General features: G+C 36.3%; 1 protein-coding gene across 1 annotated transcript in view; it reads left to right on the plus strand.

Moving 5' to 3' along the window:
- Positions 1-13,396, plus strand: part of LOC136027077 (histone-lysine N-methyltransferase trithorax-like) — a 136,027-nt gene that overhangs the window by 19,333 nt on the left and 103,298 nt on the right. The window contains exons 3-4 of the mRNA XM_065704016.1: positions 3,274-3,440; positions 13,037-13,204. Coding sequence (XP_065560088.1) covers positions 3,274-3,440; positions 13,037-13,204 — 335 coding nt within the window. The remainder of the gene's footprint in view (positions 1-3,273; positions 3,441-13,036; positions 13,205-13,396) is intronic.

The raw sequence follows: 13,396 nt of genomic DNA on the forward strand, positions 1-13,396 counted from the left end.
CAGTTTAATCCAACATCCCTTTCAATATTTCCTGAAAATGTTTCCTATGTTCCCGTAGCCTTAGTAGTAGCTGTAGGAGCAGTAGTTGTAATTTGCATATGGTACTTTTTGGCTGCTACAACATCCTCCCCAACATGTGCTGGAAGTTTCAACTTAGTACTCTAAACTGTTCCTGGGATATATCTGTTACTCCTTAAAAAAACCTACTTTGACAGAGTGTGCTTAGATTAAGTTTCACAGTAATGCCCTTAGCTTCAGTAGTAAACCTACTACTAGTAGTCGTAGTAGCAGCTGTTGTAGTATTTGTTGCATTGGTAGTAGTAGAAGTAGTAACAGTTGTAGGAGTAGTAGTAGAAGTAGTAGTTGAGGTAGTAGTAGCTGTATGTACAGAGTGCCTTTTGGTTAGCTCAACATCCCTCTCAGCAAGCCCTGAAAGTTTAAAATCAATGCTTTAAGGTTTTATAAAATCCCAATGAATATTACCTGAAAATTGATCCTTCATACTCGTCGTCTTAGTAGTAGTATTAATAGTAGCTGTAGAAGTAGTAATACGCTTATGGCATATTTTTTTTGCTTAAACAGCCCCCTCAGTATTCACTGAGAGTTTCAACTTATACTCTAAGCTGTTCATGGGATATAGCTGGTACGCTCTTTTAATTTGTAGTAGTAGCAGTAATAGTAATAGCACCAGTAGTAGCGGAATAAGTAGCAGCTGTGGTAGTAGTATCTGCGTGGACAGAACGCCTTTTGGTTAGTTCAACATCCCTCTCAACACGCCTTGACAGTTTCAACTTCATGCTCTTACGGCGTTCCTGAAAAATTGCTCATACATATTTTTCGCAACCTGAATGCATATAATGTGGTTTGATTTGGGTTGAAATCCCCTAAATATTCCCTTAATCTATAACCTTAATACCCTTAACCTTAGTAGTAGTAGCCGGATTAATAGTAATAATTGCAAAACGCACATAATTTATTTCCGTTTGTTCAACACGCCCTGAGAGTTTCAACTTGATACCCTAAGCTGCTCCTATGATATTGCTTATATGCCTTTTTGACAACCTTCAGGCATATAGTGTGTTTTAATTTAGTTGGAACTCCTGCTAAACATTGTCTGAAATTTTAACCTCACTGGTAGGATTAATCTCACTAGTAGCAGTAATCGTAGTAGTAACAGTAATCGTAGTAGTAACAGTAGTAGTAGTAGTAGTCCATTTTAGGGCACTTGGTATCAAACAGTTTGTGGTAACAAACTGTAGTAAGGAGTGACCCGGCCCAATAGTAACCTAAACTCTAAAAAACGGAATTTTGATACCAATATCGAAAGAATTGTATTTTATTGCTGATTTTAAATATATAAGTTTCATCAAGTTTAGTCTTACCCATCAAAAGTTACGAGCCTGCGAAAATTTTCCTTATTTTAGAAAATAGTTTCATAATAGTTTTTTGAAATATTTTAGAAAATCATACCATCAGATTCAGCGTGTCAGAGAACCCTCGTCTAAAATGCATACGACTCAATGGAATGCAATATATTTTCATTCTTACTATTCAATTCAACTAGCAACTAAAATTGGAAATATGAAACTAGATATATCACAGTCCAAACAAATCCAATTAAGCACTCTTAAGCAGTTAAAAGTGTACGAGACTTGTATCATCTTGATTATAGGTTCTTCGTAATTTTGTTTAAATGTAGCTGATGTTATTCGTTTTGCTAGGATTTCAGTTTGAGAAAAAAAAAATGAAACAACTAAAAACTGTTTGGTTTTGTATCACTTCTCTAAGAGAGTCCTCGTAACACTGTTTAAAATATTATTGATTTTATTAATCTCATTAGAAACTTTAGTTTCAATTTTGAGAAAATATTTTCTCTTTTTTATCTTGAACGACATTCTTCTGTTAAAAAATATAAGTTTCAGGTAACTAAATCATGGTTGGTCAGAGTTTCAAGTCTGTGATATCAAAGACGAGGAAGCCGCCTTTGATATCACAGGCCCGGTGTGATTTCACGCCGGGCCCCAGCTATTATATATATATATATATATATATATATATATATATATATATATATATATATATATATATATATATATATATATATATATATATATATAAATAAGTTGTCTGTGTGTGTGTGTGTGTGTGTCGAGTGACGTCATGTTTGTGTGTCGACTGACGTCATTATAAGGATTGAGCTGTATGCGTCATGAAGTTGTTTGTCGACTGACGTCATGTTTGTCAACTGATGAAAATACATACCGGGGCACAAATGACGACCGGGACACAGGGAATATAAATGACGACCGGGAACCTCAAAGAGAAATTACAGACTGGGACACCCGGACACAAATCACGACCGGGACACAGGGAATATAAATGACGACCGGGACAGAGGGACACAACTACAACGGGGACGCCGGGGGCACAGGCGGGATATATAAATGACGGCCGGCACACAGGGATTGTTCGAATAGAAATTACAGACCGGGACACCGGGACACAAATGACGACCAGGACACCGGGACACAGGGAATATAAATGACGACCGGGACACTCAAAGAGAAATTACAAACTGGGACACCGGGACACAAATGACGACCGGGACACAGGGAATATAAATGACGACCGGGACACAGGGACACATCATTAGAATAATGAGGTATGAATCTGAATACGGATTGTTTTTCCCATGGACAATTATATGTTGCATGTTCAAGAGTCAGTAAACCTGACAATCTATTTATATGCAACATATATATATATATATATATGTATATATATATATATTTATATATATATATATATATATATATATATATATATATATATATATATATATATATATATATATATATATATATATATATATATATATATATATATATATATATATATATATATATATATATATATATATATATCTATTCACAGGTGGGACACAGGGACACAACTACAATTGCGCGTAACTAATATGGCGCGTAACGACTTACGCGCGCGGGGGGACTTGGGGGGCGCGAAGCGCCCCACCAACTAGGTGTTGGGGTGGCGCGAAGCGCCACCCCAACAGCTAGTATATATATATATGTTTGTATATATACTTTTTTTTGGGGCGACAAGCTTGAACTGAAACATCGAATCGACACCTTGTGCGCTAGCAATGGCACAGGAGGATCTTTATCTTTTACCCTTTTTTGTATAATGTTGAGCCTATTGCACTAAAGTTATCGTTTGGTGGCTGACAAAATAAGTTTGTTTTTTGTTTGTTTTTAGATATCTCAGTGAAAAAAAGCTACCCGTGGATCCAACTTTGAACTTTCAACTTACACCAAGAATTGCTAAAATTGAAGAACAATTTGTTGCAGCTAGCTTCTCAACAGAAGCAAATCATGTGAATCCTCCCGTCAAGAAACAAACAATTAAGAAGCAACAGCAAACTGGTAAGTCTTGTGTTTTACCTGTGAAACTACTGGTTTGTATCGGAAATCGTTATATTTTGGCTCTTATAAAAAATTAAATAAAAAAACAAGTTTTATTTAAATGAAAGTAAGGAGGGAAATTACTCTGTATATGAAAGGGGCTTTTCCTCCTCAACGCCCCGCTCTTTACGCTAAAGTTTTTTGCTGTTTTAAAAAATAGAGTTAAGAGAAAGGGTCAAACTTTAGCGGAAAGAGCGGGGCGTTGATGAGGAAGCAGGCCCTTTCATATACGAAGTAAGTTTGTTACCAAAAAAAAAGAAAAAAAAATGCAAATTTCGAAGTAAGTTTGACTCTTTCTCTTAACTCTACTTCTTAAAACAGTAAAAAAATTTACCGTAAAGAGCGGGGCGTTGAGGAGGAAAAGCCACTTTCATATACGGAGTAATTTCTGTTCATTTTAAGTTTTAATGTCGCTCCTTACTTCCATTTAAAAAATAACTTGTTTTTTTTATTTATTTTCTGGACGTTTTTTAATTAATGCATGTTTTGATCTTGGCTCTCCGCATATAAATAATTAAAACGAAATTTGCATATAAATTTTTTTTGGCAAAATGGCTTTCTCATAGTTTTAATCCGTGGATTTTGAGAAAAAAGAGAGAGGGAGGAAGCCTAGTTGCCCTCCAATTTTTTGATTACTTAAAAAGGCAACTAGAACTTTTAATTTTTTTTACGAACATTCTCATTAGTAAAAAATAGACGTAATTTACGAATTAACTTACGTAACGAACTTCTATATTCGTATGTTTTTATTGCGTATATGAGGGAGTTCACCCCTCGTCCATACCTCACTCTTTACATTAAAGCTTAAATTCTGTCCCAATTCCTTAAGAATGACCCTCGAATCACAAAGGCCGTAGTGTAAACAGTTGAAATTACTAAGAATACATTAGCGTAAAGAGCGAGGTATTACGAGGAGGTAAACCCCTCATATGCGCAATAATTTCTGCTCGTTTTAAGTTTTAATGCTGCTCCTCACTTTCAGTAGAAAAAAAACTTTTCATATTTATTTTTTCATTGTTTTTTTTAAATAATGCTAAAAAATCCTGCGCCCCCTTCATTGAAAGTCTCTTCCCCCATGAGAAGTTTTTCCATGAAAAGATCCTCCCACGTAACCCCCCCCCACCTCAACTCTCCCTCCCAAACCAAAAAATCCCCCTGAAAACGTCCGTGCACTTCCCAGTAACCATTACTACATGTAAACACAGGTCAAAGTTTGTAACTTGCAACCCCTCCCACGGGGACTGCGGGGGAGTAAGTCGTCCCCAAAGATATAGTTATTAGGTTTTTTGACTATGGTGAATAAAATGGCTATCTCCGAATTTTGATCCGGTGACTTTTGGAAAAAAATGAGCGTGGGAGGGGGCCTAGGTGCCCTCCAATTTTTTGGTCACTTAAAAAGGGAACTAGAACTTTTAATTTCCGTTAGAATGAGCCCTCTCGCGACATTCTAGGACTACTGGGTCGATACAATCACCCTTGGGAAAAAAAAACAAATAAACACGCATCCGTGATTTGTCTTCTGGCAAAAAATGCGAAATTCCACATTTTTGTAAGCTTGAAACTTCTACAAGAAGGTTCTCTGATACGCTGTATCTGATGGTGTGATTTTCGTTAACATTGTATGAATTTTAGGGGGTGTTTTCTCCTATTTTCTAAAGTGAGGCAAATTTTCTCAGGCTCGTAACTTTTGATAGGTAAGACTAATCTTGATGAAAGTTATATATTTATAATCAGTAAAAAAATGCAATTTTTTTTATGTAACTATTGGTATCAAAATTCCATTTTTTAAAGTTTCGGTTACTATTGAGCCGGGTCGCTCCTTACTACAGTTCGTTACCACGAAGTGTTTGATATAATAAATTTAAAATAATAAGATAATAAAGTAAATAATAATAAAATAATAATAATAGCCTATAATGGTAAAGGATATAAAATCATAATACAATAGTAAATAGATCAGTCAATAGTATTCTACATAAGTAATAATAAATAAAATATTATGAACAAAAAAAATTAAATAATAGTAAATAAATATAAAGCTGTAGAAAATAAATATAAAGGTATAGACAAGGCCGTATCCTTGATTTTTTTTTTTAGTAGTAGTACTTCTACTGCTACTGCTATAAGTAGAACTATTATTAAGGCTTATAGTATTAATGTCGAACTTTCACCCCAATATCAGGGTTGGCTAAATCAAAACACGTTTTCAAATGTATTTTGTTTTCAGTAATTTTCAAGTCGTAATTGACAATAGTTGAATTAATTTGACAATACCCGAATTTACAGGTTCCTACTTCATGCATGATTTTAGAGCTAAAAGTGAGCAATTTTCGAGAATATTCGAGGGAAACATTAATAACTGTAAAATTTGCCCAAAAATCGGCTAGGTGCAGAAAGCAAAAGTTAGGGAAAAATGACGCGCGATAAATCCTAGAAAAAGACATGGGGGAGGGGGGTGGTGATATGCTTTGATCCCTTAAAAGCGTAATCCTTAATCAAAAAATTTTAAGTCCTAAAAGAAAATCCTTATCATGTTCCTTGGTAAGGGGGAAGGGTTTGCCAAATCAATCTATATATATAAGGAAAAATATAAGTAGCGCTATTGTGTCAGTGTTGCCTATTTTCCGTGCTGTGTATTGAAAGAATTCGAAGAGGGTTCTTTCGATTGGAAATTGAAAATTTTAGTGTCCTTTTTAAGAGTTAAAAGTGATCGAATTGCAACCAGACCCCCCTCCCCTAAAAGCTTTTACAGCTGCCCTCCCCCAGACATCTGATAAAGATTTTGAGATAGCCATTTTGTTCAAAATTGCTAAAAAGTCCAATAACTATGCCTCCAAAGATTACACAGCCAACCCAGCCCACAGGACAAGTGCTGTAAGTTATGTAAGTTGCCCATTGTTTACATATAGGTTTCCTTATTATAAAAGGTGGGCATGTTGGATCTTGTGTCCCCAAAAAGGCAAAACGTATTAAGGTGAACTAAACCTAAAACTAAATCAAAACACATGGTGTGCCTGGAGTTTAATAAGGATTTAATAATTAAGGATATATCATTAATACCTCAGGAACAGCTTAGTGTATTAAGTTAAGAGCCTTAGGATATGTTGAACTAACCAAAGGACACTGCGCACCTACTAATGCCTACTACAACGACTTTAGCTACTGGTAACTGGGATTATTTGTGAGTCTGGCTATTTGTGACTGCGACTGCTTGTAACTTCAGCAATTTAAAACTGTAACTACGACTGCAACTCCTTGCAATGGCGACTACTTGAGACCACAACTACTTGCGACTGTGACTATTGGCGAATACGGGTAAAACTGCTTGCAAATACCACTGCTACCACTACTACTGCGATTATGACTGCTGAATCAACTGCTACTGATATTATTACTACAACTATTAAATTAAATGAAGAGTTTAAGTGCATCCAGGTTGTCAAAATGAAATAGGTTCAACACTCAGGATCATAATAGGGTATTATGTTGAAATTCTCAGACAAAGTTAAAGGGTATGTGGAACTAAATTAAAAGATGCTATGTATATCCAGATTGTCAATTTGGCACCTGTACAAAATCTTAGAAACAGCTAAGGGTGTTACGTTAGAACTTTCAGAGCATATTTTTGGGGATGTTGAACTAAATTAAAAGACAGTATTAGCATCCAAGTTTTTCAAGTGGACATATCTGCAACATCTATGGAATGGCTGAGTTTGATCACTTGGAACTTAGATGACATGTTGAAGAGAATATTAAACTAAATAAAAAGAAACAATTTGCATCCAGGATGGCTAAGGGTGTTAAGTTAAACCTTTTAAGGCATGTTGAGGGAAACTCTTAACTAAATTAAAAGACACCCGGCGCATCTAAAGTTTTCAAAAGAGTGATTCTTCTAATTCTCTGGCTACACTAAAGGAAATACGTTAAGAACTTCAGAATATGTTGAGGGAAGGGTCGGTTAACATTTGTTTGTACTCAAGGTTGTAATATGATGGTGCTCGGAATGGCTTCAACCCTGCAGAACCCAAAGAATATGCAGGCTTTAAATCTATTGATTTGAATAATAGTCCACTTGGCCATCCCTCTAAGTTTTACAGGGCAACTATTATTAAAATACTAGTTGTTGGGGTGGCGCTTCGCGCCATCCCAACACCTAGTTGGTGGGGGCGCTTCGCCCCCCCCAAGCCCCCCCCCCCGCGGGTAAGTCGTTACGCGCCATATTAGTTACGCGCCATTGTAGTTGTGTCCCTATGTCCCACCTGTGAATATATATATATATATATATATATATATATATATATATATATATATATATATATATATATATATATATATATATATATATATATATATATATATATATATATATATATATATATATATATATATATATATATATATATATATATATTTATGTTTTTAACTACGTAAAACTTGCGAATATACAACATTCTTTGCTGTCCCATTGCCTGTGCATATAAATAGATTGTCAGGTTTTCCGACTCTTGAACATGCAACATATAATGGTCCATGGGAAAACAATCCGTATTCAGATCTATACCTCATGATTCTAATGATTGCCCTTGAGCTTTGTTGACGGTGATTGCTAATCGACCATTTCCTGTGTCACCGTCATCATTTATATATCCCCCTGTGCCCCCCGGCGTCCCCGTTGTAGTTGTGTCCCTGTGTCCCGGTCGTCATTTATATTCCCTGTGTCCCGGTCGTCATTTGTGTCCCGGTGTCCCAGTCTGTGATTTCTCTTTGAGTGTCCCGGGCGTCATTTACATTCCTTGTGTCCCGGTTTCCCGGTCGTCATTTGTGTCCCGGTGTCCCGGTCTGTATATACATTCGTTTTTGAATTGGTCTTTTTTTTAGTTTTTAGTTTTTTACCTTTTTTTTTAGTTTTTTTAGTTATACCTCATGATTCTAATGATTGCCCTTGAGCTTTGTTGACGGTGATTGCTAATCGACCATTTCCTGTGTCACCGTCATCATTTATATATCCCCCTGTGCCCCCCGGCGTCCCCGTTGTAGTTGTGTCCCTGTGTCCCGGTCGTCATTTATATTCCCTGTGTCCCGGTCGTCATTTGTGTCCCGGTGTCCCAGTCTGTGATTTCTCTTTGAGTGTCCCGGGCGTCATTTACATTCCTTGTGTCCCGGTTTCCCGGTCGTCATTTGTGTCCCGGTGTCCCGGTCTGTATATACATTCGTTTTTGAATTGGTCTTTTTTTTAGTTTTTAGTTTTTTACCTTTTTTTTTAGTTTTTTTAGTTATACCTCATGATTCTAATGATTGCCCTTGAGCTTTGTTGATGGTGATTGCTAATCGAACATTCCCTGTGTCCCCGTCGTCATTTATATATCCGCATGTGCCCCCCGGCGTCCCCGTTGTAGTTGTGTCCCTGTGTCCCGGTCGTCATTTATATTCCCTGTGTCCCGGTCGTCATTTGTATCCCGGTGTCCCGGTCTGTATATACATTCGTTTTTGGAATGGTATATGATGAAATAAATTTTTGTATTTTTCCCCTTTTTTTCTTTTTAGTTTTTTTTATTTTTTTTTTTTAGTTTTGTTTTTCTCCTTTATTTTTCCTTGTTTTCCTTTTTTTTATTTTTTTTATTTTTTAGTTTTTTAGTTTTTTTATTTTTTTTATTAGTTTTTAGTTTTTTTCTTTTTAGTTTTTTTGTAGTTTTTACCTTTTTTTAGTTTTTTTAGTTTTTTTTTACTTATGTCCTGGTCGTCATTTATACTCCGTGTGTCCCGGTGCTTTGTTGATGATGATTGCTAATCGAACATTCCTTGTGTCCCGGTCGCCATTTATATTCCCTATGTGCCGGTGTCCCGGTCGTCATTTGTGTCCCGATGTCCCAGTCTGTAATTTCGTCAGTCGAAAACATGACGTCAGTCGACACAGAAACATGACGTCACCTGACAGACAGACACACAGACAGACAACTTATTTTTATATATATAGATATTGCAAAATGTTGTTCAAAATATGAATATCAAGCCACACTTTAACTAAGTCAAATAGTAATACAAACATAAAACAAACATAAATCACTATGACTAAGCAAATGAAACCCAAAACGAACAGATATTATAATGAATAATCAAGTCAAACTTCAACAAACATAAATTGCCACAAAGATGAGTAGGACTAACGAACATCTTATCACTTCCAAAGATCATAACATTATTTGGGCTCTGCCGAGAACAAAAAACATTTAAATTTTTGTCTTGTGTAATGTTGCTAAATATAAAATTCCTGAGTAGACTCTCACTCAAGTAGGTCTTTTCAGTAATGTAAGTTTTTTCAATTTTAAATTTTTCAATTCAATCTTCTAATGTTAAAAAACCATTCCCTTCCATAAAAACCTTAAATGCCCTCGTGGCATAACTTACAACCGTTGCTCCGAGGCTTAAGTGGTTTGTATCGACCCCAAGAACCTTGTTATATGATCTTTGGAGTATTTGGTGTATTTTGGGAAAACACGACGTGTCTGGGAGGGGGGGGGGCAGCTGCCCCCAGATCGTTTTGACTCCTAAAAAGGGCAGTAGAAATTCCCTCCGAAGTATGTAAGACTACCCTTTCTATAAAAACCTTATATGCCCCAGGGTATGACTATCAGCACTTTCCCTGAGAGCTGTGGGGCGGGGTGTTTTCCCTCCATAACTTTAGACTGCTATCATGGAGCTAGATATTCCAATTTTCAACCAAATGAGCCCCCTCTAAAATTTATACAACCATCTTGTCCATAGAAACCTTAATTCCACAGGAAATAAATTACGACCCTTGTCCCCATACTCTGGGGGTTTGTTAAAACCCCAAAAGCCTTATTATATGGTATTTGGACTATTTTAAATAAATTGCCTTTCTTAAAATTTCTATTAGATGCATTTCGGGGAAAACACGACGTGTTTTTTTTTGGGGGGGGGGGAGTTAGATACCCTCTGATCACTTTGACACTAAAAAAGGACACTAGAGCTTGTGATTAACAATCCAATGAACTCCCTCCGAAGTTTACATTACCCGGTTTTCTATAAAACCTTATACACCCCAGGGCATAACTTACAACCCTTGCCCTAAGGGCTGTGGAAGGGTTGTCATCCTCAAAGATATAATTCCCTGATCTTTCAACAAAGACGCACCAAATGGCTATCTCAAAATTTTGATCGGAAGTGTTTGGGGAAATGATGAGTGCGGGAGGGGGGCCTTTGCCTTCCGATCACTCTCGACTATTAAAAAGGGAACCAGTCCTCTGAGTTTCCAATCAAATGAACTCTTTTTGAAGTTTCAACGACAATGCTTTCTTTAAAAGCCGTACATGCCTCAGGGCATAATTTATAACCCCTGCCCTGAGGGCTGTGTGGGAGTTGTCATCCTTAAAGACACAATTCCCAGACCTTTCAACTACGCTGGAAAAAAAATGGTTGTATAAAAACTTTGGCCGGAAGTGTCTTGGAAAATGATTCGAGGGGGGGGGGCATTCAACTTCCATCCCTCTCCGAAGTTTATATTACCATGCTTTCTTTAAAACCTTTTATGCCTTCAGCGTATAACTTAAAACCCTTAGCCTGAGGGTTGTGAGGGGGGGGGGCTGTCATCCTTAAAGACATAATTTCCGGACCTTTCAACTACGTTGAACAGAAAAGTTATTTCAAAATTTTGATTAGATGTGTTCGGGGAAAATGGTGGGTGTGGGAGAGGGGTGGGGGGTTAATTGCCTTCCAGCCACCTTTGACTATTAACAAGAGCTAAGAGCTCATATGGCACTTGTGACGAGATTGGAAGAGCCAAGAGCTCATATGGTATGAGCTCTGACGAAATTCTAAGAATCAATAGATTGCGTTAAAAGGAAAATCAGAGGCTTAATACCGGTCGGGAATTATAATAGAGCTCTTGAGTCGCGAGGCCCTTCTAAATATCAAAATTCATTAAGCAGGACCTTTACTGGTATTCCACATACCTGACTACTGTAACATATAACACGGCCGGCCGAAATAATTATCATTGTCCATTATTCTTATTTTTGATATGGCTATTATGTTGGGGGGGATTTATTCTTATTTCTTTTAGAATATTTTTTGTGTGTGTGAATTTTCAACAGAATTTCTGTGGAAACTTTTGTGCAAAAAAAACTCATATTCTTCATGGCAAGAAAGAACAACTTCATTCAATTTGGTAAAGTGAGTTTTTTTTTGTAAATGCCTTGGGAAAGTCTTGGCTTTCTCCCCTACCCCTCCGAAGAAGAGCTGAAATAGTGTCTCTGGTTCCCTAGTTTGACTAATAGTTCCTAGTTGAGTCCACTCGTGGTTCTGGAGGGGGGAATACTAGGATTAGTAAATTGATCAAATTCTTCTAAAAACGACTATTTAGTTCTTAAGTTTGTACAAGGTATAGATTGCAGGCAAGATACTACTTTACCACATACATACTACCATCAAATTCAATTGGCAAGCCTTTTTAGATCAGAAGAGTGGCTAATAGAATAGCAGCCTGCAGGAATTTGTTTGAGAAGACAGACAACATATGCACACAAATTTTTTGTCAGATTTACAGAAATGAAATCTGATTCTTTTGCAGAGTTGTGAATCCTATCTCAAAGGGGTTGCCAGTTTAAAAAAAAAAGTCGTGCACATCATATGTTCTATGACACGCATGGTGAAAGTGTTGCATGGTACAAAGTCTGCCCTGGGTAGAGTGAAGAGGTGTGGTGTGGTTGAAGTATGCCAGATTTGATGGAAGAAAAATCTGTGTTCCTAGAGATATTGCAGAGGGCGATGAGTAAGCGATCCCTTCGCTCGATTTTCAGTTGAAATGTTGCACATAGAATAAGAGTTTTCAAGCTTGTATTAAAAATGGAACTATAATAGATTCCTCCGTTATCTTCTACTTCTTCATAATTTATCCAAAACTACCCAACATCCTAAGTTTTTTCGTTTGCAAAGAAATTTTGTTTTAAAAATTAATTCAGAACATGGAGCAATGCAAAATGAGCCTTTTCAAAATGCAGCCTTTTTATTTCTTTTTTTTTTTATAATTGATACTTCGAGGCGTAGCGACATATAAGAGTTCTCTATTCACGAAGCATTGTAATTACTTGCTATATTATTGGTCTTCACCTTACTTCATAGACCTGAGACTGTCTTCAATAAACCTATATATATAGAAATTAAAAGGAATGATAGAAATACTAAGAAAAAATATGACAGATGTTGCAACAGTTTCAAGACTACATTTTGTAGAAGAAAAGAGCATTGTACAATAGTAGAGTAGAACTCTGAAAATATTCATTTGCTCGTAAAATTAAAGAAAACTCCCCGAAGTAAGCCATTTTATCCATTGACATGTATAGTTCTGGCCTGAATTGATTTTTAAGTATGTTACATAATATACCCAAAATATATTAATTTATATATAAATTAAATCTATATAATTACATATTAAATATGGGCATATTATATATAATTTCCAGGTATATTCTATACATATTTTAAGCTTAGTAAACTAAAGAACAGCGTTGCTCTTTGTTGTTATTACGTTTTATTTACAGATGAGCCATTACGTCAAGTTTTGAAAGTGAATGGACCACGCGTCAAACACGTCTGTAGAAGTGCTCAAGTTGTATTTGGCCTTCCCCGGGCTTCCTTTCCTGAATTGGCCGAAAAGAATGCATCATTGGACGCTCCTGACAAGACACCTTCTGTGAATAAAACTCAAAGTAAGAAGTCTGGTAGAAAGAATAAAGATATAATTCATAAAACAAAAATTATTAAGAAAATATGTTTGAGGTACATCTGAATGAGCCTCCATCACTCTTTTTTGATGTCTCCTGAAAAATAGTTTTTAGTTAAAACGGCTTAATTTTTAATGATTGTTTTTTGTCACGATTTTTGTAAAGACTCGGTTTCAT

The sequence above is a fragment of the Artemia franciscana genome, chromosome 5, assembly GCF_032884065.1.
Source record: "Artemia franciscana chromosome 5, ASM3288406v1, whole genome shotgun sequence".
Taxonomy (NCBI): domain Eukaryota; kingdom Metazoa; phylum Arthropoda; class Branchiopoda; order Anostraca; family Artemiidae; genus Artemia; species Artemia franciscana.